Raw genomic sequence first — 28000 nt, 5'->3', positions numbered from 1 at the left:
TAGATGTTTTACCCTGGTTCAAAGTTTCCCCTTGGGGCAATCATTAGGCTGTTGCAGCGCAAAACACACGTCTGTCTGCCTACAGCACGTGACATGTGTTTACATCCTCTCAGCTGTGTTCCTTCGGAGTGAAGAACCTGCTGGTAGGCTAGTCACCACTTCACAAACTACAGCTCGTTAAACTAACTGACCTTGTTTTTTTCCCCTTTGAAGTGCATCCACCCCTGGGACTGAGTTGATTCATTTGACTCGGCGCTGTGAGTAATTTTCCAATCTAAAGTGCAATGTCAACGTTTTGTATGTTGTTAGAAAGTGGCTACTCGATAATGGTAGCTGACCAGCTCTAGCTGCTTTGTCTGAGTTGGTGACGCACAGACTTTGTTTGGGCCCGCATAATTAGCAATGTGCTAAACCTAATTTCAAGAGACTGTTGACATCTTTTTACAACAATGCCTTGCTGTCACCTCGACTTAACCAACCCTTCCACCATGAATCGCAATGCATTTTTTTGCCGATTATTTCGTCAAGACTTAGCTAGCTATTTTAGTTAACTAAGTTAGTTGATGATGGCCATCATTCGACTGAAAAGCAGCCATCGAGCAAGCTAGCTAGCGTTGGCAACGTTCACGATGTGACATGCTATTTGGTCCACATTTTCTAACGTTAACCTGCAATGCTGGTAGATATTAGCTATGGCCCTAACGTTGTGTGAAATGTGTTTTGTCACACTTTGCTTACATAACAAGTACTAACCTGAAATGTTAGTTAGGGTAACTAAAATGTGTTGTCTGTCTTTCATGCATGATTAAAATAACGCATCACAACAACACGTACAGTAGGTTTAACTTAACGTTGGGTAACGCGTCGTTAGCAGATGCAACTTAGGTAGTCAGCGGGCTACATTATGAAGCTAAATTCAATGTTATCAATGTGATAGGTATTAACCATAAAAAAATTAAATCCTGCCCATTTCCTGTTATTGTTTTTCGCCCCCACCACACACAGTGCAGATATATAGCTAACATGGTACACTCGTAAGATGATTGGCTAGAAAACGTTCACCCTGTGTCTGTACTAGAAAGCGGCTGATTGGTTTCAAATAGTTATGTCAGTCATGGATGCGAACTAGCCAATGAATACATTGTATCATCAGACTACAGTAGCTGCCTACAGAGGCTAAATTGTAATGTATCTGACAAAAACTCGCGGAGTTCCTCCCCCCCTCTAGATGTAGCTAGGCATATTCGTTTTAGCAAAATCCATAGCTAGTTTGGAGAGCTAAGTGAACGAACTAACATTAGGGTAGTGGACAGCCTACTGTCAAGTGTCCATTGACAAATTACTCTGTAGTACCAGGGGAAATAAAAGTATATTTACATTTCTACTGTCCCTGAATGACCCCTGACTTAACTGTGAATCATAATTTATTTACTATTTACCCCCATCCACACTTTCAGTAACATTGTACAACCTAGCGGCCTAGCCTACATCTTGGCCCCGTCCAGATAGAGCATGGCATTGTGTGTAGATAGTTTCACTGAGCATGTTATTGGGTTGTCCCAGGATCGGTTACATGTTTCATCAACCTGCCCAGCCGGTTGTCCCTGTCTCATTCTTAGATACATGACATGTCACTGCATGCTCTCTCCAGCGGTGGTTCTCTGATTTGAAGACATTTGGGGCTTAGCCCAAAGCCAGTAGGGGGGTCTGGGGGCATTCTTCCCCAGAAAAAAATGGATTTCAACAGCTGAATGCATGAATTTAGGGCACTTGAAGATGAACATTGAGAGATTAGATCTTCCCTCCTCCCAAAGCAGACACTGACAATACTAAAATACAGTAGCAACTGTGAGACTCTGGAACACTCTCTACTTTGGAACACATACAGTGCATTCGGAAAGTATTCATACTCCTTTACTTTTTACACATTTTGTTACGTTACAGCCTTCTACTAAAATTTATACTTTTTTTTTCTCTCATTGATCTATACGCTACACAATACCCCATAATGACAAAGCGAAAATAGGTTTTTAGAACAGTGCATGTCAGAGCAAAAACCAAGCCATGATGTTGAAGGATTGTCCATAGAGCTCCGAGACAGGATTGCGTTCAGGCACAGATCTGGGGAAGGGTACCAAAAAAATTCTGCAGCATTGAAGGTCCCCAAGAAGACAGTGGCCTCCATCATTCTTAAATGGAAGAAGTTTGGAACCACCAAGACTCTTCCTAGAGCTGGCCACACGGCCAAACTGAGCAATCGGGGGAGAAGGGCCTTGGTCAGGGAGGTGACCAAGAACCCGATAACAGAGCTCGAAAGTTCCTCTGTGGAGATGGGAAAACCTTCCAGAAGGACAACCATCTCTGCAGAACTCCACCAATCTGGCCTTTGTGGTAGCGTTGGCCAGGCTGAAGCCACTCCTCAGTAATAGTTACATGACAGCCTGCTTGAAGTTTGCCAAAAGGCATGTAAAGGACTGGGAGACTACTCAGGATCAAGGGAAAGATTAACAGAGCAAAGTGCAGAGAGATCCTTGATGAAAACCTACTCCAGAGTGCTCAGGACCTCAGACTGGGGTGAAGGATGACCTTCCAACAGGACAACGACTCTAAGCACACAGCCAAGACAACATAGGAGTGGCTTCGTCTAAGCCTCTGAATGTCCTTGAGTGGCCCAGCCAGAGCCAGGGTTTGAACCCATCGAACATCTTTGGGGTGGCCTGAAAATAGCTGTGCAGCGACGCTCCCCATCCAACCTGACAGAGATTGAGAGGATCTGCAGAGAAGAATGGTAGAAACTCCACAAATACAGGTGTGCCAAGCTTGTAGCGTCATACCCAAGAAGACTTTAGGCTGTTATCGCTGCCAAAGGTGCTATAAATTTGCTAACATTCCTAATCGGGTTCAAGTTATTATGGGGTGTTGTGTATAGATTGATGAGGGGGAAAAAACGATTTAATACATCTTATAATAAGGCATTAACGTTACAAAATGTGGAAAAATTCAAGGGGTCTGAATGTTTTCCGAATGTGCTGTACATCAACAGTGTATTGCCCAAAACCCTTCAACTTCAAACAGACTCTGACCTGTCCAATGAGTCTCTCTCTGTGCAGTAATTCGAATTCATAGAGCAGCTTTAGGTGATACACCCTCCTCTGCCTTTCTCCATCGCATTCTCTGTGTCTGTTGCTGTCTCGTCTGCCCTCCGCTGTCTGCCCTCCGCTGTCTCTTATGTCTGTTTTTATAGTTCACTCCATTTTCTACTTGAGTCATCTCTCTCTCTCTCTCCCCCTGCGGCTGCATGCAGCTAACCACACCAAGCCCGGCCCCCTGTCACTCAAGGAGAGAGCAGTTGCTCAACCATGGAGTTACGAGTACTTTCTTGCCTTTAACCCTGCATGGTCAGATGGATGCAACAATTTTGGTGACCTGTATTATTTCACAATAGAGGTCGACCGATTAATCGTATTGGCCGAATAATTAGGGCCGATTTCAAGTTTTCATAACAATCGGAAATCAATATTTTTGGGCGCCGATTTCAAAAACGTTTTAATTTTTTTATATATATTTTTTTTTTACACCTTTTATTTAATCTTTATTTAACTAGACAAGTCAGTTAAGAACACATTCTTATTTTCAATGTCAGCCTAGGAACGGTGGGTTAACTGCCTCGTTCAGGGGCTGAAAGACAGATTTTTTCTCCTTGTCAGCTCGGGGGATCAAATACAAATGGTATAGAGGGAAATAGTCCTATAAGAACTACAACCTAAAACTTCTTACCTGGGAATATTGAAGACTCATGTTAAAAGGAACCACCAGCTTTCATATGTTCTCATGTTCTGAGTAAGGAACTGAAACGTTAGCTTTCTTACATAGCACATATTGCACTTTTACGTTCTCCTCCAACACTTTGTTTTTGCATTATTTAAACCAAATTGAACACGTTTCATATCTACTTGAAGCTAAATTGATTTATTGATGTATTATATTAAGTTAAAATAAGTGTTAATTCAGTATTGTTGTAATTGTCATGATTACAAATATTTTTTATATATATAAATCGGCCGATTAATCGGTATCGGCCCTTTTGGTCCTCCAATAATCGGTATCAGTATCGGCGTCGAAAAATCATAATCGTCGACCTCTATTTCACAAGCGTTCTATACACTATTAGTTTGTGTATCTTACAGTCTGCAAACTATCTGCTAGTTTATTTTCTTAGCAACCATGCTATTTTGTTTGTTTTTTCGCGTTGTTCGTAACTTGTTTTGTACATAATGTTTCTGCTACCGTCTCTTATGACCGAAAAGAGCTTCTGGACATCAGAACTGCGATTACTCATCTCAGGTTAGACAAAGAGTTTTTCTTCAATGAGTCGGACGGGAGGGATATACTACAGACACCCGACTGGGGCCAGATCTTCGCTGGAAACTGAGGAAAAAGATCAGGGTGCCTTGGCAGGATCAGGCGACGAGTGGCTAATCTGCCTTTGCCTTCTGTCCTGCTAGCTAACGTTCAATCTCTGGAAGATAAATGGGATGAACTGAAAGCACTTATATCCTACCAATGGGACATTAAATACTGTAATGGCTTGTGTTTCACCGAGCCGTGGCTGAATGACAACATTAAGAACATGGCTGGTTATACACTCTATCGGCAGGATAGAACAGCAGCCTCTGGTAAGACACAGGGCAGGGGCCTATGCATATATGTAAACAACAGCTGGTGCACAATCTCTATAAGGAAGTCTCAAGGTTTTGCTCGCCTGAGGTAGAGTATCTCATGGTAAACTGGAGACCACACTATCTACCTAGAGAGTTTTCATCTGTATTTTTTGTAGCGGTCCACATACCACCTCAGACCGATGCTGAAACTAAAACCGCACTCAATGAGCGATTGATACACCAAATCAGTCACTGGCTTTATCAATAAGTGCATCGAGGATGTCATCCCCACAGTGACTGTACGTACATACCCCAACCAGAAGCCATGGATTATAGGCAACATTAACACTGAGCTAGAGGTTAGAGCTGCCGCTTTCGAGGAGCGGGACTCTAACCCAGAAGCTTATGAGAAACCACGCTATGCCCCCCGAAGAACCATCAAACAGGAAAAGCGTCAACACAGGACAAAGATCGAATCAAACTTGCAAACTATTACTGACTACAAAGGGAAGCACAGCCGAGAGCTGCCCAGTGACACAAGCCTACCAGACGAGCAAATGAACTTCTATGCTCGCTTCGAGGCAAGTAACACTGAAACATGCATGAGTGTATCAGCTGTTCCGGATGACTGTGTGATCACGCTCTCCGCAGCCGATGTAAGACCTTTTTAAAGAGGTCAACATGCACAAGGCTGCAGGGCTAGACAGATTACTAGGACGTGTACTGCGAGCATGAACTGACCAACTGGCAAGTGTCTTCACTGACATTTTCAATCTCTCCCTGTCTGAGTCTGTAATAGCAACATGTTTCAAGCAGACCACCATAGTTCCTGTGCCCAAGAACACTAAGGTAACCTGCCTAAATGACTAGCGTCCCGTAGCACTCACGTCTGAGGCCATGAAGTGCTTTCAAAGGCTGTTCATGGCTCACATCAACACCATTATTCCAGAAACCCTAGACCACATATGTCAGAGTCAAGGCCCGCGGGCCACATCCGGCCCGCGAGAAGGTTTTTTACGGCCCCTGGGATGATCTTGATTTATTATTAGAACCGGCCCGCAGACCGCAGCAAGCCGGCAGCCCGCAGATCTTTTACACGCACCAATACTACATTTCCCACAATGCAACGGTGACGCACCGAGCAGTAGGCTGCTTCATTTCAATATTTATTGGCACAGCAGTTGTCAGCATCACAGTAAAATTAACTTTCAGATACCCATCAAAAATGGCAAAACGGAAGGTGGACACTGAGAACCGGGGTTTCAAACAAGGTGGGAGTCGGAGTATTTGTTCACGGAGGTAGCTGGAAAACCTGTGTGTCTTCTGTGTGGAGAAAGTGTGGCGGTACTGAAAGAGTATAATCTGAGACGACATTATGAAACGAAACACGCGGACAAAAACAAGAATATGGACATGGAACAAAGGCTACAAAAGGCAGAGGAATTAAAACGAGGCCTCAAATCTCGACAGGCTCTGTTCAAAAAAGCCAAATCACAAGGCCAGGCTGCTGTCAAGGCCAGTTTTATTTTGGCAGAAGAGATCGCTAAATCAGCCCGGCCATTTACGGAGGGGATTTCATCAAAAACTGCATGATTAAAGTTTGTGACGAAGTTTGCCCAGAAAAAAGGCAACTCTTTTTAAATGTGAGTCTGAGCAGAAACACCATTGCCGAGAGAGTAGACCAGTTGTCCATCAATCTAAAAGAGCAGCTTGTGAAAAAGGGAAAAGATTTCATTGCATATTCCTTGGCTGTGGATGAGAGCACCGACATTTCTGACATTGCCCAGTTGTCAATTTTCATCCGCGGAGTGGACTCCAGCCTAAGCGTGACAGAGGAGTTTTTGGCTTTACGTCCTATGCATGGCACAACTACGGGGCATGATTTGTATGAAGAGGTGTCAAGATGTGTAAATGAGATGGAGCTGCCTTGGGAAAAACTCGTGGGTTTGACAACCGACGGAGCACCTGCGATGTGTGGACACAGGAGCGGACTGGTGGCGAAGATACGGGAAAAGATGCAAGAGGAAAACGCGACAGGTGAGCTGACAGCTTATCATTGTATCATACACCAGGAAGCGTTGTGCGGTAAAGCCTTGAAAATGGAGCATGTAATGAGCATCATCACGCGCACAGTTAACTTTATCAGAGCCAAAGGTTTGAATCACCGCCAGTTCAAGGCATTTCTGACGGAGTTAGAAACGGAGCATGGTGATTTGCCTTATCACACAGAGGTGCGATGGCTAAGCCAGGGAAAGGTGCTTCAAAGATGTTTCGAGCTTCGTGAGGAGATTTGTCTGTTCTTGGACAGCAAAGGGAAAGACACAACACAACTCCGAGACGAAATGTTTCTGTGTGAAATGGCTTTTCTGTGTGACATTACGAGTCATCTGAATGCAATGAACTTGCAGCTGCAGGGTCGGGATCGTGTCATCTCTGATATGTACAGTACAGTGAAGGCATTTAAAACCAAACTGACTCTGTGGGAGACGCAGATGCGGAAAGAAAATTTGAGCCACTTTCCCAGCTGCCAGACCATGAAAGAGAAGCTCTCTACCAGTGCGTTCCCGAGCGCACAGTTGGCTGATAAAATAGGTATGCTTGCCGCTGACTTTCGACGCCGATTTGCTGACTTTGAAGCACAAAAAAGCAGGTTGGAACTGCTCGGTAACCCATTTGCTGTTGACGTGGAAAGCTCACCACCAAACCTCCAAATGGAGTTGATTGACCTCCAATGCAATGATGCACTGAGGGCAAAATATGCGGCAGTGGGTGCTGCGGAGTTCGCCCGTTTCCTCCCGACACAATGCCCCAGCTGCGCATCCAGGCTGCTCAAACGTTGTCTATGTTTGGCAGCACATACCTGTGTGAACAACTGTTTTCTTTGATGAACTTGAACAAAACATCACACAGAAGTCGACTTACTGCTGAACACCTCCACTCAATTCTGAGGATTTCCTCAGCTCAGAGCCTTACCCCGAACATTGATGAACTTGTGGAAAAGATGGGACACCACCAAGTATCACCCTCAACCTCAAACAAGTGAACATTACTGTGCAATCACATATTTAGAGTTTTTACTCAGTTCAAGTTTAAAAGTTAAAGTTTAATATTTGTTTTCACTGCATGTTACTTCTCCTTAAACAAAGTGTTGTTTTTGATTAATAGATTTTTGCACTTTATTTTATTGTATTTCAATCCAATTATATTTTAAAAATATTTCAGTTGAGTGGATGATAGAAAATTGCTATTGTTTTTTTCTTTGAAGTAAATTTAGCCCACTTTTGCTAAAATAGAAAATATAGGCTACTGATGGTGCCTTGAATACCGGTTTCTTTCATTTAATGTTCATGTTATGGGGATTTTTATATAAAGGAAATTTGTCTTTTGTGTCTGTTGAAAATTAAAGATTACTGACAGAGCCATAAGAAAATATTGCTTTATTTATCTGATCATATTGGAATATATTTGTTAGGTTTTCAGTAGGTTCAATTAGGTTCACTAGACTATATGCGTCATTTAAACATTTTTCAATGAACATTCGAACAGTCCGGCCCTCGGCTTGTAGCTAAATTTTTTATTTGGCCCTCCGTCCATTTGACTTTGACACCCCTGCCCTAGACCCACTCCAATTTCTATACCGCACCAACAGATCCACAGATGATGCAATCTCTATTGCACTCCACACTGCCCTTTCACATCTGTAAAAAAGGAACACCTATGTGAGAATGCTGTTTATTGATTACAGCTTAGTATTCAACACCATAGTGCCCTCGAAGCTCATCGCTAAGGACCTTGACACTGAACACCTCCCTCTGCAACTGGATCCTGGAATTCCTGACAGGCCACCCCCAGGTGGTAAGGGGAGGTAACAACACATCCGCCACTCTGATCCTAAACACGGGGGGGCCTCAGGGGTGCGTGCTCAGTCCCCTCCTGTTCACTCATGACTGCATGACCAGGCATGACTCCAACACCATCATTAAGTTTGCTGATGACACAACAGTGGTAGTAGGCCTGATCACTGACAACGATGAGACAGCCTATAGGGAGGAGGTCAGATACCTGACTGTGTGGTGCAAGGACAACATCTCCCTCAACGTGATCAAGACAAAGGAGATGATTGTGAACTACAGGAAAAGGAGAACCAAGCACTCGCCCATTCTCTTCGACGGGTCTGTAGTGGAGCAGGTTGAGAGCTTCAAGTTCCTTGGCCTCCACATCGCCAACAAACTAACATGGTCCAACACACCAAGACAACCGTGAAGAGGGCACGACAAAATCTACTCCACCTCAGGAGACTGAAAATATTTGGCATGGGTCCTCAGATCCTCAAAGTTCTACAGCTGAACCATCGAGAGCATCCTGACGTGTTGCGTCACTGCCTGGTATGGCAACTGCTCAGCCTCCGACCGCAAGGCACTACAGAATCTAGTGAGTACAGCCCAGTATATCACTTGGGCCAAGCTTCCTGCCATCCAGGACCTCTATACCAGGCGGTGTCAGAGGAAGTCCCTAAAAATTGTCAAAGACTCCAACCACCCTAGTCATAGACTGTTCTCTCTGCTACTGAACGGAAAGTGGTACTGGAGTGCCAAGTCACTTTAATAACTACCTACATGTACATATTACCTCAACACCTGTGCCCCCGCACATTGACTCTCTACCGGTACCAGCTGTATATAGCCCCGCTATTGTTATTTACTGCTGCTCTTTAATTATTTGTTATTCTTATTTTTTTTTGTTTTGTTGCTATTTTTTAACTGCCTTGTTGGTTAAGGGCTTGTAAGCATTTCACCTGTTTTATTTGGTGCATGTGACAATTAAAATGTGATTTTAAAATAATTTGTTCTAGCCGCTAATCGCTAGTTGGCTAGCTTGCTAAATGTACTAAGAGTTAGAGCAAACGAAGCTAGCTAATTCTGCCTGGTACCAGTGCTAGTGTAGGCCTAGATACACATGTTTGAGCAATGTTCTTATCAGAGAGGAATAGGCGAACATGTTGGCTAGCTAGCTACATGAAGTAAAAAAAAATTTAAAAGTAGTGTAGTATCTAATTAGTGTCACCTGGAAACACTGGACAACACTTTGGTTCATACCCTGTTAATAATTCCTCCCTGGTTAATTCCTTTGTTGTCATGTCAAAACAACAATCTATTGAAGGTGCTGCCTGCTATATTCCAACTCTACAATTAGAATAATCATTATTTCCATGATTCCAACTAGAGGTTGACCGATTAATTGGAATGGCCGAATAATTAGGGCCGATTTCAAGTTTACAAAACAAATGGAAATCTGTGTTTTTGGGTGCCGATTTTTGCCAATTTAAAAAAAACATACACTGCTCGAAAAACTAAAGGGAACACTTAAACAACACAATGTAACTCCAAGTCAATCACACTTCTGTGAAATCAAACTGTCCACGTAGGAAGCAACACTGATTGACAATAAATGTCACATGCTGTTGTGCAAATGGAATAGACAACAGGTGGAAATTATAGGCAATTAGCAAGACACCCCCAATAAAGGAGTGGTTCTGCAGGTGGTGACCACAAACCACTTCTCAGTTAATATGCTTCCTGGCTGATGTTTTGGTCACTTTTGAATGCTGGCGGTGCTTTCACTCTAGTGGTAGCATGAGACGGAGTCTACAACCCACACAAGTGGCTCAGGTAGTGCTGCTCATCCAGGATTGCACATCAATGCGAGCTGTGGCAAGAAGGTTTGCTGTGTCTGTCAGCGTAGTTTCCAGAGCATGGAGGCGCTACCAGGAGACAGGCCAGTACATCAGGAGACGTGGAGGAGGCCATAGGAGGGCAACAACCCAGCAGCAGGACCGCTACCTCCGCCTTTGTGCAAGGAGGAGCAGGAGGAGCACTGCCAGAGCCCTGCAAAATGACCTCCAGCAGGCCACAAATGTGCTTGTGTCTGCTCAAACAGACTCTGTCAGAAACAGACTCCATGAGGGTGGTATGAGGGCCCGACGTCCACAGGTGGGGGTTGTGCTTACAGCCCAACACCGTGCAGGATGTTTGGCATTTGCCAGAGAACACCAAGATTGGCAAATTCGTCACTGGCGCCCTGTGCTCTTCACAGATGAAAGCAGGTTCACACTGAGCACATGTGACAGTCTGGAGACGCCGTGGAGAACGTTCTGCTGCCTGCAACATCCTCCAGCATGACCGGTTTGGCGGTGGGTCAGTCATGGTGTGGGGTGGCATTTCTTTGGGGGGCCGCACAGCCCCCCATGTGCTCGCCAGAGGTAGCCTGACTGCCATTAGGTACCGAGATGAGATCCTCAGACCCCTTGTAAGACCATATGCTGGTGCGGTTGGTCCTGGGTTCCTCCTAATGCAGGACAATGCTAGACCTCATGTGGCTGGAGTGTGTCAGCAGTTCCTGCAAGAGGAAGGCATTGATGCTATGGACTGGCCCACCCGTTCCCCAGACCTGAATCCAATTGAGCACATCTGGGACATCATGCGGATGCTTTAGTCCAGGTCTGGGAGGAGATCCCTCAGGAGACCATCCGGCACCTCATCAGGAGCATGCCCAGGCATTGTAGGGAGGTCATACAGGCACGTGGAGGCCACACACACTACTGAGCCTCATTTTGACTTGTTATAAGGACATTTATATCAAAGTTGGATCAGCCTGTAGTGTGGTTTTCCACTTTTAATTTTGAGTGTGACTCCAAATCCAGACCTCATTTTTGTGTGATTTTGTTGTCAACACATTCAACTATGTAAAGAAAAAAGTATTTAATAAGAATATTTCATTCATTCAGATCTAGGATGTGTTATTTTAGTGTTCCCTTTATTTTTTTGAGCAGTGTATATCTTTTTTTATACCTTTTTATTTAACTAGGCAAGTCAGTTAAGAACACATTCTTATTTTCAATGATGGCCTAGGAACGGTGGGTTAACTGCCTTGTTCAGGGGCAAAATGACTGATTTTCACCTTGTCTGCTCGGGGGATCCAATCTTGCAACCTTACAGTTAACTAGTCCAACGCTCTAACCACCTGCCTCTCATTGCACTCCACGAGGAGCTTACCTGTTACTCGAATGCAGTAGAAGCCAAGGTAAGTTGCTAGCTAGCATTAAACGTATCTTTATAAAAAACAATCAATCATAATCACTAGTTATAACTACACATGGTTGATGATATTACTAGTTTATCTAGCGTGTCCTGCGTTGCATATAATCGATGCAACGCTGTGGGATGATTTAACAAAAGCGCATTTGCGAAAAAAGCACAATCGTTGGATGACTGTACCTAACCATAAACACCATTCTTAAAATCAATACACAGAAGTATATATTTTTAAACCTGCTTATTTAACTAAAAGAACCAGGTGAAATTGTGTCGTTTCTCTTGCGTTTGTTGCACGCAGAGTCAGGGTATATGCAACAGTTTGGGCAGCCTGGCTCATTGAACTAATTTGCCAGAATTTTACGCAATTATGACATAACATTGAAGGTTGTGCAATGTAACAAGAATATTTAGACTTAGGGATGCCACCCGTTAGATAAAATACCGAAAGGTTCCGTATTTCACTGAAATAATAAATGTTTTGTTTTCGAAATGATAGTTTCCGGATTCGACCATATTAATGACCAAAGGCTCGTATTTCTGTTTGTTATGTTATAAATAAGTCTATGACTTGATAGAGCAGACTGACTGAGCGATGGTAGGCAGCAGCAGGCTCGTAAGCATTCATTCACACAGCACTTTCGTGCATTATGCCAGCAGCTCTTCGCAAGTACAGCGCTGTTTATGACATCAGCCTAATGGCTGGTGTAACCGATATGAAATGGCTAGCTAGTTCGCGGGGTGCGTGCTAATAGCGTTTCAAACGTCACTCGCTCTGAGACTTGGAGTAGTTGTTCCCCTTGCTCTGCATGGGCAACGCTGCTTCGAGTGTGGCTGTTGTCGATGTGTTCCTGGTTCGAGCCCAGGTAGGGGCGAGGAGAGGGATGGAAGCTATACTGTTACACTAGCAATACTATAGTGCCTATAAGAACATCCAATAGTCAAAGGTATATGAAATACAAATGGTATGGAGAGAAATAGTCCTATAAATACTATATTAACTACAACCTAACACCTCTTACCTTGGAATATTGAAGTCTCATGTTAAAAGGAGCCACCAACTTTCATATGTTCTCATGTTCTGAGCAAGGAACTCAATCGTTAGCTTTTTTTGCATGGCACATATTGCACTTTTACTTCTCCGACACTTTGTTTTTGCATTTCATTATTTATTTGAGGCTAAATAGATTTTTATTGATGTATTATATTAAGTTAAAATAAGTGTTCATTCAGTATTGTTGTAATTGTCATTATTACAAATAATTACATTTAAAAAATGGTCGATTTTTAATCGGTATCGGCTTTTTTTGGTCCTCCAATAATCGGTATCGGCGTTGAGAAATCAGTCGGTCGACCTCTAATTTCAACAGGTCACTAATTAACTAAGGCTATATTTCTTTGGCCCGCTGTGTGGCACAGTGTTATAATTTTAATAAAAGTGCATAAATTGATGAATATGAATGCAGATGTGTGTGTGTGTGTGTGTGTGTGTGTGTGTGTGTGTGTGTATTATTATTTTTTTGGGGGGGGGGGGTAGATTTAAAAGTATAAATGGAGAAAGCCCAATTGAAATCGCATATACTTTGTGTTGCTACCCTAGGGTCATGAACTACTCATATAGCATACTTTAGAACTTGTATTATCCCAAAACACAAAATAAAACATAAAATATTGTGATATATTTTGTTCATATATCGCCCAACCCTACTGTGTGCTCAAACTGTAAAAATGCAAGTGTCGGTGCCTCCCTGGTGGCGCAGTGGTCTAGGGCACTGCATCGCAGTGCTAGCTGTGCCACCAGAGACTGGGTTCGCGCCCAGGCGTCTGGGTTAGGGAGGGTTTGGCCGGTAGGGATATCCTTGTCTCATCGCGCTCTAGTGACTATAGTGGCGGGCCGGGCGCTGTGCACTCTAACCAGGTCACCAGGTGCACGGTGTTTCCTCCGACACATTGGTGCGGCTGGCTTCAGGGTTGGATGAGCACTGTGTTAAGAAGCAGTGTGGCTTGGTTGGGTTGTATTTCGGAGGACACATGGCTTCCGACCTTCGTCTCTCCCGAGCCCGTACGGGAGTTGTAGCAATGAAACAAGATAGTAACTTCTAACAATTGGATACCACGAAAAGGGGGTTAAAATGACAGCGCAACACAACTCCAAACATGACCGACAAGAAGCTATTCTTCAAGAATCAATATGTACATATCATTAATTTATAAGTGCATAAATGGATGTAAAAGGGCCCCTCTAAGGGACTATGCATTTTCAATGTTTTGTTCACCTACAATCTAACCACAAAGCTGTTCAAAGTTTATTTGTCATATATACATGGAGTATATAGTACAGTGAAATGTTTACTTGCAGGTTAACCTCTCGACAATGCAAAACAATAGAACATGTAAGTAGCTAAGTGAATAAAGAGAAATAAACACAGCCTATATAAAAAAATATCAGACATGAGCCAAGCATGTTTACATGTAGAATGGAATAGGTTATGATTCATTTAATTTGGTTAGTTCTACCACCTCAACATAGCTAATTTTAAACTGGGTTAAATATAGTGTGTGTGTGTGTGTGTGTGTTTGTGGTAAAGTTCAGCTTCAGTCCACAGGGGGGCACAGTGGCACTGTCGGAAGATACTTTTGGTCATGTAGTGCATGTGGACACCTGCTCATAGAACATCTCATTCCAAAATCATGGCCATTAATATGGAGTTGGTCCCCCTTTGCTGCCTGCACTCTTCTGGGTAGGCTTTCCGCTAGATGTTGGAATGTTGCTTGAAGGACTTGCTTCCATTCAGCCACAAGAGCATTTATTGAGGTCGGGCACTGATGTTGGGTGATTAGGTCTGGCTCGCCGTTTGGCGTTCCAATTCGTCCCAAAGGTATTCGATGGGGTTGAGGTCAGGGCTCTGCAGGCCTGTCAAGTTCTTCCACACCAATCTCACCAAACCATTTCTGTATGTACCTTGCTTTGCTCACAGGGGCATTGTCATGCTGAAACAGGAAAGGGCCTTCTCCAAGCTCTTGTCACAAAGTTGGAAGCATAAAATCGTCTAGAATGTAATTGTATGCTGTAGCGTTAAGATTTCCCTTCACTGGAACTAAGGGGCCTAGCCCGAACCATGAAAAACAGCCCCAGACCATTATTCCTTCTCCACCAATCTTTACAGTTGGCACTATGCAATGGGGCAGCTAGTGTTCTCCTGGCATTCGCCAAACCCAGATTCGTCTGTCGGACTACCAGCAGGTGAAGTGTGATTCATCACTCCAGAGAACGCGTTTCCACTGCTCCGGAAAACAATGGCTTGGTATTGCACATGGTGATCTTACATACAGAACACACCACCAGTGTTGCAATTTATTTTTTACACCTGTTGTCTATTCCAGTTTCTATGGAGGTTTTTATGAGCATATACCCACGTGGGTGATTTGAAAGATGGTCCACACTCCAGTTGTGGTAATGCACCTTTTAAAGTTGTTGCCAACTGCCATATTAAGTCCAAAGAAGAATAAACCTGAAGGATGAGAGATTACTAGAAAACAAACATTTACCCTTCTATCTGTGGATTAATTGTCAGAGTAGAGGACCTTGTGCATTTCAGGTGAAATAACAACCCAATGTTTATATCTTCAGGACAAATTATCTAGCAACAGAAAGCAAACTAGCTAAATTGCCATAAATGTTTCATGCTTTTTGACCTGTCCCCTAAACAAGGCAGTTAACCCACTGTTCCTAGGCCGTCAATTTAAATAAGAATTTGTTCTTAACTGACTTGCCTAGTTAAATAAAGGTTCAATTTAAAAAATACAAATATGGCTGGTTCAGAGTTCGTTTTGATTATTTCAACCTGTGTGTCCTGATTGCGTCTGATGTGGGTGAACAAAATCCACATGCTCGCCCGGTCTAGTCAGCATGTTACGCTTGTGTGCGACTGCTCGGCCATGGAAACCCATTTCATGAAGCTCCAGATGAACAGTTCTTGTGCTGACGTTGCTTCCAGAGGCAGTTTGGAACTCTGTATTGAGTGTTGGAACCGAGGACAGACGATGGTTGTCCCATTCTGTGAGCTTGTGTGGTCTACCACTTCGTGGCTGAACCATTGTTGCTCCTAGATGTTTCCACTTCACAATAACAGCGCTAGTTAGCTGGCTAGTTAATGTAGCCAAAGATTATAGGGTCCCCTAAGAAACACTGAACATCACTTTGGTTCCTACCCTGTCACAATAACTCGTCATTCGTTGTTCAACACTATTCAAAGTGCCCACTATTATGTACATTACAAGTATAGAATCAGAATAAACATTCTATTTCCATGATTTCAAAAGTTAACCCAAGTGTTTTGATCTGAATCGCAATTGAAACATTTGGTTAAAAATAAAGCCTAGTATTTTTGCCCATATCTTGGCAGTGTGGAAATGATCTGAAATGAGTGCAGGAAATGCAGAAATTGATGGAAATACAGGAAATAATTTTAGGTTGAAGTAAAAGATTTAGATGTTTTGATCTGAATCGCAATTGAAACATTTGGTTAAAAATAAAGCCTAGTATTTTTGCCCATATCTTGGCAGTGTGGAAATGATCTGAAATGAGTGCAGGAAATGCAGAAATTGATGGAAATACAGGAAATAATTTTAGGTTGAAGTAAAAGATTTAGATGCACTATTGTAAAGTGGCTGTTCCACTGGATGTCATAAGGTGAATGCACCAATTTGTAAGTCGCTCTGGATAAGAGCGTCTGCTAAATGACTTAAATGTAAATGAATTGAACAGTATAAAACAATCAGAATGGAGAAAGACCCATTGAAATAGTTTAGAATATATGTGTTGCCACCCTAGAGTCATGCACTACTTATAAAGTAAATGTAGAACTTTTATTATTCAAAACATAAGACCAAATTTGAAAAATACCATTATGATATTTTGGCCATATTGCCCAGCCCTACTCTAGCAGCGAGGATATTTGACAAACTGACTTGTTGGAAAGGTGGCATCCTGTCACAGTCCCATGTTGAAAGCCACTGAGCTCTTCAGTAAGGCCATTTTACTGCTAATGTTTGTCTATGGAGATTTATTTTATACACCTGTCAGCAACCGGTGTGGCTGAAATAGCCAAATCCACTCATTTGAAGTGATGTCCATATACTTAGAGATATCTCTATCATATGTATGATATATCTATATATCTAAAGGTTCAAGGCTGAATCAAAAACATGTAGGGATGAAGCCCAGGCCTAATGACACCACTGGCTCTCTTGACTTCACTAAAAGCCCAGTAGGTCAACTCAGGCACACATTCTGTTTAACCATGTCAAATGATCACGATTTGTCGTTAAATCTGGGTCACGTTATGTAGGCAAATGTTAGAGTTTTGCCGATTTTAGAAATGTATCTTAATAGAGCTGACTATTAACTTCTTCTACCTGTTATAGTCCACCTGTTATAGTCCACAACTTTGTGCCCTGCTGAATGTTTACATAGTTCCGCAGCCAGTCCACAAGGTGGCGCAGCACCACTTACTCTTTGTGGTGCACCCTGCATGGTTATGCATTTCAGGGAGGGTTTAAAGAGCAAGGACAAAAAGCTGCTTCTGTAACACCGTACGGTACTATCACATGTCGGTGAGAATGAAGCAATTATTTATTTTTCCAGTGTGAACGAACAGCCAATGGAAAATGACCTCTCCACAAGGCCTAGCCTGCTAGCTGCTACTTCTACAATGTCACCTCCGAATGTAATCTTTATTAGCTGACTCGGGATATGTCAGGTGGAGATGCTGAGAAAGCAAGTAGAGAATTCAAGACGTTTCTTCTTCCTCTGCTGCATCTCTCATAAAAGGGCATTATAACTTCAATTATTAGTTGCTGCCTGTCCTGCAGTGATTTTCATGTTTCATCATAAGACTATACTTACGTTTCATGGTATTATGAATGAATATCTCATTGTGGTTAACATGCATGAACTCATGAGGATTTTGGATACATTTTGCCTCTCCCGTTTTAATGTGCTTACGAGGTAGTTCACTAGATATCAAGGACTGAGCACCAAAGGGACATAACTGACGATATCTGAATTGTAGTAGAGTTCGAAAAACGTATATGAGTGTCACTCCACAATAATTGACAATACAACATACAGTCTACACACACATTGTGGACCACTCAAATAGGGTTTTGAAAACGCACACAAAAATCTGTCAAACATGGTACAGTATTTCCTTTGGCATCATCTATAAAACTCACCTCAATGCACATGTATGCATAAACAAAGTACAGTATGCATAAACAGTACAGTAGATGAAAATATATTTAGGCACTTTTAAAAGATATTTAGGCACTTTTAAAAAGAAAGGGTATTGTTACCTGATGAAATGCCACACTTTGTTTTAATCTAGACTGTTAAAATTATTGTTTTGGCTGGACAGCTGATGAAAAATACATTCCCTAATGTCATTGTATAACCCCCAGTAAAGCAAGGCATGGGCTTCTAATACATTTTATGTATCATTTTATTTAACTTGACAAGTCAGTTAAGAACAAATTCTTATTTACAATGATGGCCTACCAAAAGTCGAAAGGCCTCCTGTGGGGACGGGGGTTGGGTTAAAAATACATTTTTAATAAAAAATATACGACAAAACACACATCACGACAGGAGAGACAACACTACATAAAGAGAGACCGAAGACGACAACACATGGTAGCAGCACAAAACGGGGTACAAACATTATTGGGCACAGACAACCGCACAAGAGGTTAGAGACAACAATACATCACGCAAAGCAGCCACAACTGTCAGTAAAAGTGTTCCATGATTGAGTCTTTGAATGAAGAGATTGAGATTAAACTGTTCAGTTTGAGTGTTTTGTTGAAGCTGGTTCCAGTTGCTAGCTGCAGCGAACTGAAAAGACAAGCGACCCAGGGATGTGTGTGCTTTGGGGACTTTTAACATAATGTGACTGGCAGAATGGGTGTTGTATGTGGAGGATGAGGGCTGCAGTAGATATCTCAGATAGGGGGGAGTGAGGCCTAAGAGGATTTTATAAATAAGCATCAACCAGTGGGTCTTGCGACAGGTATACAGAGATGACCAGTTTATAGAGGAGTATAGATTGCAGTGATGTGTCGTATAAGGAGCATTGGTGGAAAATCTGATGGCCGAATGGTAAAGAACATCTGGCCGCTCGAGAGCACCCTTACCTGCCGATCTATAAATTACATCTCCGTAATCTGGCATGGGTAGGATGGTCATCTGAATCAGGGTTAGTTTGGCACCTGGGGTGAAAGAGGAGCGATTACGATAGAGGAAACCAAGTCTAGATTTAACTTTAGCCTGCGGCTTTGATATGTGCTGTGAGGACAGTGTACTGTCTAGCCATACTCCCAAGTACTTGCATGAGGTGACTACCTCAAGCTCTAAACCCCCAGAGGTAGTAATCACACCTGTGGGGAGAGGGCCATTATTCTTACCAAACCACATTACTTTTGTTTTGGCGGTGTTCAGAACAAGGTTAAGGGTAGAGAACATCTTGTTGCACACCCTAAGAAAGCTTTATTGTAGAGCGTTTAACACAAAATCCAGGGAGGGGCCAGCTGAGTATAAGACTGTATCATCTGCATATAAATGGATGAGAGAGCTTCCTTCTGCCTGTTCTATGTTGTTAATGTAACTTGAGAAGAGCGTGGGGCGTAAGTTTGAGCCTTGGTGTACACCCTTGGTGACAGGCAGTGGCTGAGACAGCAGATGTTCTAACTTTATACACTGCACTCTTTGAGAGAGGTAGTTAGCAAACCAGGTCAAAGACCCCTCAGAAACACCAATACTCCTTAGCCGGCCCACAACAATGGAATGTTCTACCGTATCAAAAGCTTGGGCCAAGTCAATAAAAATAGCAGCACAACATTGCTTTGAATCAAGGGCAATGGTGACATCATTGAGGACCTTTAAGGTTGCAGTGACACATCCATAACCTGAGTGTAGACCAGATTGCATACCAGAGAGAAAGCCAGTCAGTTTATTATTGACATGTTTTTCCAACACTTTTGATAAAAAGGGCAAAATAGAAATAGGCCTTTTAATAGTTAGGATCAGCTTGTTCTCCCCCCTTTTAAATAAAGGATGAACTGTGGCTGCCTTCCAAACAATGGGAACCTCCCCGGAGAGGAGATACAGGCTTGGCGATTATAGGGGCAGCAACCTTAAAGAAGACAGGAGAAACTTAGTAGCAGCGCAGTGGAAAAAGAGGTCAGTGTAATTGAGAGGCAGAATCCCGAGTGTGGGGACCGTCTGTCCCACGGTTGGGTAAACAAAGTTCATAGTCAACAAAGCATGCAGGAGTTATGAGGCAAAATGCACAAGGGAAAAAAATATAATGACTTTGGGCTAGCCATTGTAAGTTCAGAGTCACTCGCCCCAACAGTGTCTGTGTGCTTGGCAGTGTGGTGGGGGTACCGGTACCAGACAGGGGGAGACAACCAGGGCAGACGGTGAACAGATCGCCAGGTGGAATCCAAGCAGCAGTGCAGCAGGCAACAGGAGTAGGTGTCACACCCACTTGGGAGAAGCTTTTATTACAGTAGATGATCTCTGAACAGCAGGAGGGGGGCTTCAAGGCCTCCGGATTTGTTGGGCTCAAAGGCTTCGACATTTGAAGTTGTATTTGGTCTGTCTGGTCTGTTTCAGTTCCAGGTCGGATGGTGTATTAATCATTCCAGGTCATTTTTTCCAAAATCAGGTTGTAGTTTTTTAGTTTAGACCTGGAGTGAAGGTTATGCTGTGGAGGGTAGCATCCTGTATATGTTCCTGCCGAAGAATCCAAGTTGATCTATCTTTTTGTTAATTTTTTTTTTGAAAAATGTGAGCTGTCTCTCTCTCTATTTCTCTCTCTCTCTCCCTCCACTTCTAAAGTTAAAATGGATGCACTCTCACAAAAGGTACAGACACATTTATCTAGAGGAATGTTTGTGTATCGACCAGTCTCAATAGCGAAAGGAACCACTCCACATCAACATTTAGCAAAAGAGCTTTGATATTGCTTGGATAAATCTCTATGCACATATGGTTCTGTCCCAAAAGTGCATTTAAAAAGCATTGTTTCTTCCGGGTATTGACCAGTTGAATAGGATGCCTATGCATTTCTCTGCATAGTCTCCATCTGTAACTACATGGATCATTCCTTCTGGGTCTATCCACAGACTGACATCCCCTGCTATACTTCTAATCTTCCACCTCTCAACATTGTCTCCCTCTCTCTCTCAATTCCCTAGAGTTAGCCTGTCTTCATATGACGATGGTGTGAAGTGGCCCCAAGGGAAGAAGAAGAACACAATCCCTCAGGTGTCCTCTTCATCTTTCCATGCCACATTAAGACAACAACCCAGCGCTCCACTTGTGGAAAGAAGAGTTTTGCACCCGCTTTTTGTTCTACTGTTTCTTTTTTTTGCCATGGGGGGTGCGGTGAGTGCCGGGGAGGACAACGATGATCTGATTGACAACCTGAAGGAGGCACAGTACATCCGTTCGGGCTACGTGGAGCAGGCCTTCAGGGCCATCGACCGCGGGGACTACTACCTGGTTGGCTACAGGTACTACAGTACCCATAATGCTCTGCACAGCTCATTCAGTTTTGTCTTTGGGGAGAATCCTAACTTGCATTGATGTACATTGAAGAATGAGTGGAAGTTACGATTTGCTTCTTAGTAAAGATGTTCCTGAAGCTAACACTTTATCAATACTGCAGGGACAATGCCTACAAGGACCTGGCTTGGAAGCATGGCAACATTCACCTGTCTGCCCCCTGTATCTACTCTGAGGTGATGGAGGCGCTGAAGCTGCAGCAGGGACTGTCCTTCCTCAACCTGGGCAGTGGGACTGGGTACCTCAGCACCATGGTGGGACTCATCATAGGTAATGATGCTGCTGCCCCCCCCCCACCCCAAATTTAACCTATGCTTTCAGGGAAATCTTGATTTGATTATTATATAGTTATGATATACATTGATGCTCTAGCACTAGTGAGTTAACCTATGCTTAAATACCACACATGAACAGCATATGAAGTCAAACACACTCGCATCTTCTTTCATAAATGATATGTAATTACTGATAATGAAATGTAAAAATGATTATTAATTTTTAATTTGTCTTTTTTTTTTTAAATGTGTAGGTCCATTTGGAGTGAACCATGGAGTTGAGCTCCACAGGGATGTGGTGGATTACGCCAAGGAGAAAGTGGATAACTTCATCAAGAATAATGACAGCTTTGATAAGTGAGTTGGATGCTTAATCAAAGTGTTACAAATGTTATGTAGCGTGTAACGGTGCATGCAGTGAAACTAGTTAAATAACTAGCTGCAGTTCAGTTAGTATTTATGTGCCTGCCAATTCCCAGACATGGAAATTGCCGCCTTGAGATTGTGTCTTGCAAATGGAATGCATTTGAAAGTGTTCAAATCTGTTTGTTTATTTTTTACATTTCTTCTCAGACTGATAGAAAAACGAATTGGCTAACTTGTATTACTTTTTTATTTTGTTTTTGTCAGGTTTGAGTTCTGTGAACCCATCTTCATAGTGGGCAACTGTCTGGAGATCTCGTCAGACAGTCGCCAATACGACCGTATCTACTGTGGTGCGGGGGTGCAGAAGGATCATGAAAATTACATGAAGATCCTGCTCAAAGTGGGGGGTATTCTAGTGATGCCTATAGAAGATCAGGTAAGCGGTAGAGAACGCCTCGGAATATTGCAGATGATGATGATGATGATGATGCCGCCCCCATCGGGAATCACTTCATCTGCATCCGAAATGGCAACTTATTCACTGTAGTGTACTATTTTTGACCAGAGCCCTGTTCAAAAGAAGTCCACTATTTGGACTAGTGTGCCGTTTCGGACGCAGATGAAGTGAAATCGCCGTGGCCTGCAATGACCAATGATGTTATGATTCCCAACCATCATTATTGTGCATCAGAAGCCCCTGAACGGGGACTTTCACCATAAGTCTTCTCTATTTTGTCCTCCACGAAATTGGTAAATAGCAACAACACTTGGAAAAAGAATGACGTTGTGTGGCACTCAAGCAGGGAAGGGAACCCAAAACATGTTTTGAAGGGCTTGCAGAAGCCCACACAGTCCTCCATCCTGTGAATTGAAAAGTCAAGCTGCTTATGTTGTTTTTCTGAAAACGGCTGAAACTCCTACGCTGCCAGGTTGGTTTGGTGGCTCAATAAGGAGATACAAGGTTTTGATGAGGAGAAATTGAGGCCAAAGGGCTGTGGCAGCTTAAGAAGCTTAGGTCTACCACAGTTCCTCTGGATCAACGCCTCTACATCACGGCCAAAACCAGCTTTTTGTCAATTAGACATTTGATTTGAAAGCACCAATGTCCCTTTCTGGTGTGGAACTAAAAATGCATATAATACATGTGATGTTGTCCCTCTGTTGTCATGGTTATCGACTGTGTTGTTATCATGGCTGGTATAAGTTCCCCATTAGCTAGTGGAATGGTGGTGTTATTGTGGTTGGTATAACTTCTCTGTTGTCTCAATGGACTGATGCTGTTGTTATCGTGGTCGCTATACAGTAACTGTCACTCTTCTGTCTCTTGTTGCAGCTGACGCAGATCACCAGGACTGGTCAGTGTTCCTGGGAGAGTAAGAATATCCTGGCTGTGTCGTTCGCTCCTCTGGTCCAGCAGAACAGAGCTGAGGGAAGCAAGCCTGATGCAGTAGAACTGCGTGAGTCCTCTATTCTATCCCCCGTTCTCTACTCTAACCCCCGGGTCTTATTCACTAGGCACCAAAAGGAAAAGAACTGAAACGGGGACAGAGTACCTGAATACTTGTGTTGATTTCCCCTTTGCCACATTTTGCTATGATGTGCATTAGTGAATATGAACCTGTTATTTTCTGTTCTGTTCTCTGTGAAAAGCCACATTAGAACAATTCCCTCTTTGTTTAGTTTTCTGTCTATCTTTTGAAGTGTAAAGTAATTTATTTAAAGTTAAAAGATGGATGTTTCAAAAAAGAAATTCATTCATTAATAATAATATCTTTGCTTTGACTCTAGAGGCCTCACTGCCCTGCAGGTTGGATACATAATACTACAAATTTCAAGCACTAATGGATTTTTCCATGACTTTTTTTTCTGTAAATGTAGATGAAGTTTGTGCATTGATGTGTATTATTGATGTTTATATTTGTTGTTTTTTTGTGTGTTTATTGTTGTGAATGCAGGGCTCTTTTGAGAACGAGACTTTGGTCTCACATGATTCCCTGTCGAAATAAAGGTTAAATAAGTATTGTCCCCAAATGACCGGACACTATCTGGAGCTCTTGTGTGCTGAATCGTAATAGAGAATTCTATTTTGGTTAATGTGATTTGACCAGCCATCTTTTCCCCTCGTCTCCTCAGCCCCGGTGACGGTCAGGAGTCTTCAGGACCTGTCTCGCATCTACATCCGCCGCACCCTCCGAGATCTGACCAATGAGGAGAGCCCTGACAAAGGCCTGGTGCAGAGGGCGCCCCAGAAACGCAAGCGCAGGCGTTGCCGGCGGCGACGTATTAACACTTACGTCTTTGTGGGCAACCAGCTGATCCCCCAAGCCGTGGAGAGCGAGGAGGACGAACGGATCGAGGAGGAGCAGCACAAGGAGGTGCAGGAGAAGGAGGAGGAGAGAGACATTGGCAGCATTGAGATACTGAAGGCAGTAAATGTACTGCGAGTTAAAATCATGACTTTACCTCTGCCTGAATCGCTGAAGGCCTATCTGTTACACCACCGAGACAAATGACTGATGGCTCAACCTGCTGGCATCCATTCTAATGGATGCAATGCCTGCTGAGATGCTTTTCCTCACTTTCCTGTCTTTTTTTCAGTGCAGAATGATGTAGCATTATTTTTAATTTCTCTTAAAGGTGAACCTGGAATGGAGACCGTGAGACTTCCTGCTCGTCTTGGATACTATGATCTGTTTTTTTGATGTTGTCTATTTTTTTGGATTTTGTATATCAAAGCTTTATTTAAAAGCCTACTGAATGTTTTTCAAAGATTATATTTTGAGGATGTAGATTTTATCACATGTTAACATTCCAGCAAATTGTCACTAAATGAAATTGTATAAAATAAAAAATGTTAACTATATTTGTTAAGAATATGATAATGAAAAGATCCATAATTTTACTGCAACTTTTTCTAGAAGCTTTAAAGAACTTATTACAGAATAAAGATGTACAATTGCTGAATGGAAGAACCAGAGACAAATGCATGTACACCTCATATTATTTGAATCAAAGACTATTATGGAACATTTTATGAAACATTTTTCTCATGAATTTTTGAAGGGGCAATTCTTTCATTGTTCTTTCCTCACACTTATGTTTGAGTAGAGTGATTTTTTTTTTTTTTTTTTTTTTTTTTTTTTTTTTTTTAATGCTGTGTGACGACGAGAGATCAGTGGGACTCGGACTAGATTGCTTTGTGATTTCACCTAGAGGGCATTCGTAAATCTATCAGTGTTACTTTTAGAATGGTTATATCCTCATATTTTGTCTCACTTTGCTCTTAAGTAACATCCATTAGGCTTTTATATGACTAGGCATTTTCATTTGGTGATACATTTTTATGGCCTTGAGTGATTTGTCCGGCAGACTTCTTTCCCCATATTTTTTGCTGACTTGCAGAAGGGTTTATAATCATCATGCCAGCGGTTAGGCTACTGGGGAATCTAATTAATGAACATTTCTCTAATGGCGAATGAAAATGGCCTTCTCATAAATGTCTTGATCCGAGAATCTATTTTTCCCCCCGGCACAGCATCTCTAGTTCTTTATCATGACCTTTAGCACTTACAGTACTTCAGAACAAACAAGAACCCGCTTTGAACTAACAGGGGTATATGAGTCATATAATAATATTGTGCAGTGGTAAGTGGTATGGATTCTCTTAAAGGTCATGTTTGTCATTTTTGGCCCACAAGACATCCACTCATGATCATTTGGAGGTGATGTCCAACGTAATCAAAGATGTACTATTACTTTCTATATTAAAAGAGGTGGTGTGTTTTTAAACCACAAAGAATGACCCGAGGCGGGTCATGGCACAAAAACTCACAATACGTTGTATTGTACTGTATTTTCTATTTGCAGCAGTGCAAAATCACAACGATGGGAGATTTTTGTCATCCTTTCTCTGTACTGTTGGTGTATTCAACATAGCAAGCACCTTTATTCTGTTGTCCTAAATCATGAAAAGAGAGTTGTCATCCTTGGGTTGATGTATGTGTTTTTACTGTGGACTGGAGCCAATGACAAGACACATGGTTTTTGAGTCGGGTAGCTGTAGGTGTATCAATTATCATTGTATTGTGACACTCCCAGTTTAAGAGATGGCTTTTAAAATGCCAAAACACCCCATCACATCCGCTCCTTCTCAAGTGATTCTTGTTTTATGGGAAAGTAAAAGGGGACATTCTGACCACAGTGGCGTGTGTCTAAGAATGATGGGGTGCTTCTACAGTACATTCCAAAAATGCTTTAAAAAGAATAGCATGCTCAATACCCATTGGTAGATGTCACGTTTGTATTCATATTTGACAGTTGTGTCACATTACTTGGAAATTCCTGATTGATCTGGCTTTGAAAGCATTTTTTATATTTCAATAGCTGAAATGATAGTTGTTGATTTATTATTGAGGTGAAATGCTGTATGAACGTGACAACAGTACAGTAGCTGGTTATGATACGTTGGGTTATAAAATCATTTTGATTAGGTTTGCTTTGTTTGTTGTTGTAGCGCCTTCTTGCTGTCACAAGGCACTGCGGGGTCTTCTTGTATGTAGATCCAAACTCCACTTGTGTTAGTTCTATGACTAAACAGGCATGTGCGCAAAGCTTTCCATCTTGTTCTGGTGTAGTGTATACTATTTGGGTTTAACATGGGGTTAGTTGATTTCTATATATTGGTTATTGTATTTTGTGAAGATCCTGTAGACCTTTTTCCATCATGACCTGAGCAGTGTTCGTATTGCCAGGAAAACGTTTGAATTGTATGCAATAATACATAAATGACTTTTACTACAAAAAAAGAAGAAGCAGCAGAACCGTATGGCTCTGATTGGCAAAAACAACACTTTTTATAGTCATCATTTTGAAAAATCTAATCTCTGAAAAATGCAGAGATGCTAAATTATGTACACATGAAACTGTTGAAATCATTGTTTACAATTGGTAAAACGGAAAAGTTATGGTGGACATAGTTCAGGAGTCATATTACCCCCATGTACCAGAGGTGATGCGTTATCATATGTACAGTAATACTTGATAGGATTGTTTGGTTCCCCAAATGGTCCCCACACTAAAGACCCAATTCCAAGCCTATGTTTTGGTCTTGCCCTCAATTCATTTGTAGTAAGGCAGAACTATTGTTCTGTTTTTTTTCTTCTCCTTATCAGGCTCTTGTTGATATCTCAAAGTGTGATTGATGGCAGTTCATTGTTGAAATGGTGTCAGTTGTTCCCTCTGTACATGTTTCGGCATACACAAAATAAAGGTCACAGACTTCATATTTTGCCTCTGTTTAAATCATTAATGCCTTCCCACTGTCATAGAGTCCCACAGCTACTTCTGTAGCGCCATGCTTTTCTCACCCCAAGTATTTCAGTTTCAATTCTTCCTCTTTGCCAAGGACTCAGTGAGTCGGGGTTTAATCTTTGTCTAATTTCTGTCTACAGAAGTAGCATAGCAACAGCCTTAACCCAGCACTAGCCCAGCACTGACTGTAACCCAAAAGATAGTCAATTGTGGTCATAAAATACATTATTTACAGGTATGTGGCTTTACATCTTTGACTTTACTGTCAAACAATGTGTCTATTAGCTCAAGTTAGGATCAAAATGTTACAAGTCGGCCACATGTCATAAAATGTTTTATTTAAAAAAAAAAAAAATAGCCACCCCTTCAATCTCTTGTTTTGAAGTGTTCCAAGCCAAAGGGTATGTGAAAGAGATAAGTTACGACGCCGAACTGCAGTCAGGTCAAGACCCTGGTGAAGACGACGAGCACGCAGATGAGTTTCCCTGAGACAGTTTGTGCAGAAATACTTTGCAAACCCACAGTTTCATCAGCTATCCGGGTGGCTGGTCTCAGACGATCCCGCAGGTGAAGAAGCTAGATGTGGAGGTCCTGGGCTGGTGTGGTTACGCGTGGTTACACGTGGTCTGCGGTTGTGAGACCGGTTGGACGTACTGCCAAATTCTC

The 28000-nt window shown here is 42.4% G+C and overlaps 1 protein-coding gene across 2 annotated transcripts; it reads left to right on the top strand.

The window, feature by feature from the left end:
• The first annotated feature begins 2 nt into the window (after window positions 1-2).
• Window positions 3-27306, top strand: pcmtd1 (protein-L-isoaspartate (D-aspartate) O-methyltransferase domain containing 1). Of its 2 annotated transcripts, none has more exons than XM_035788354.2 (7): window positions 3-257; window positions 21014-21331; window positions 21487-21653; window positions 21913-22015; window positions 22289-22460; window positions 23358-23481; window positions 24158-27306. In XM_035788354.2, exons 2-7 carry the CDS (start codon window positions 21192-21194, stop codon window positions 24535-24537), a joined length of 1086 nt encoding a protein of 361 aa, XP_035644247.1. In that variant the 5' UTR covers window positions 3-257; window positions 21014-21191; the 3' UTR covers window positions 24538-27306. The 2 variants fall into 2 exon arrangements, with proteins under 2 accessions (XP_035644247.1, XP_035644248.1); XM_035788355.2 differs by having other exon boundaries at window positions 9-143.
• Window positions 27307-28000: the final 694 nt, after the last annotated feature.

Source organism: Oncorhynchus keta, chromosome 15 (genome assembly GCF_023373465.1).
Source record: "Oncorhynchus keta strain PuntledgeMale-10-30-2019 chromosome 15, Oket_V2, whole genome shotgun sequence".
Classification (NCBI taxonomy): Eukaryota; Metazoa; Chordata; class Actinopteri; order Salmoniformes; family Salmonidae; genus Oncorhynchus; species Oncorhynchus keta.
The sequence above is the reverse complement of the archived record's forward strand: the minus strand, read 5'-3'. Positions and strand labels throughout refer to the sequence as shown.

Bases quoted from the DNA above. Each gene is read 5' to 3' on its own strand.
- pcmtd1 (XM_035788354.2), top strand. From the start codon at position 21,192: ATGGGGGGTGCGGTGAGTGCCGGGGAGGACAACGATGATCTGATTGAC. The intron at 21,654-21,912 runs GTAATGATGCTG...TTAAATGTGTAG, and splicing joins CATGGTGGGACTCATCATAG to GTCCATTTGGAGTGAACCAT. The intron at 22,016-22,288 runs GTGAGTTGGATG...TGTTTTTGTCAG, and splicing joins AATAATGACAGCTTTGATAA to GTTTGAGTTCTGTGAACCCA.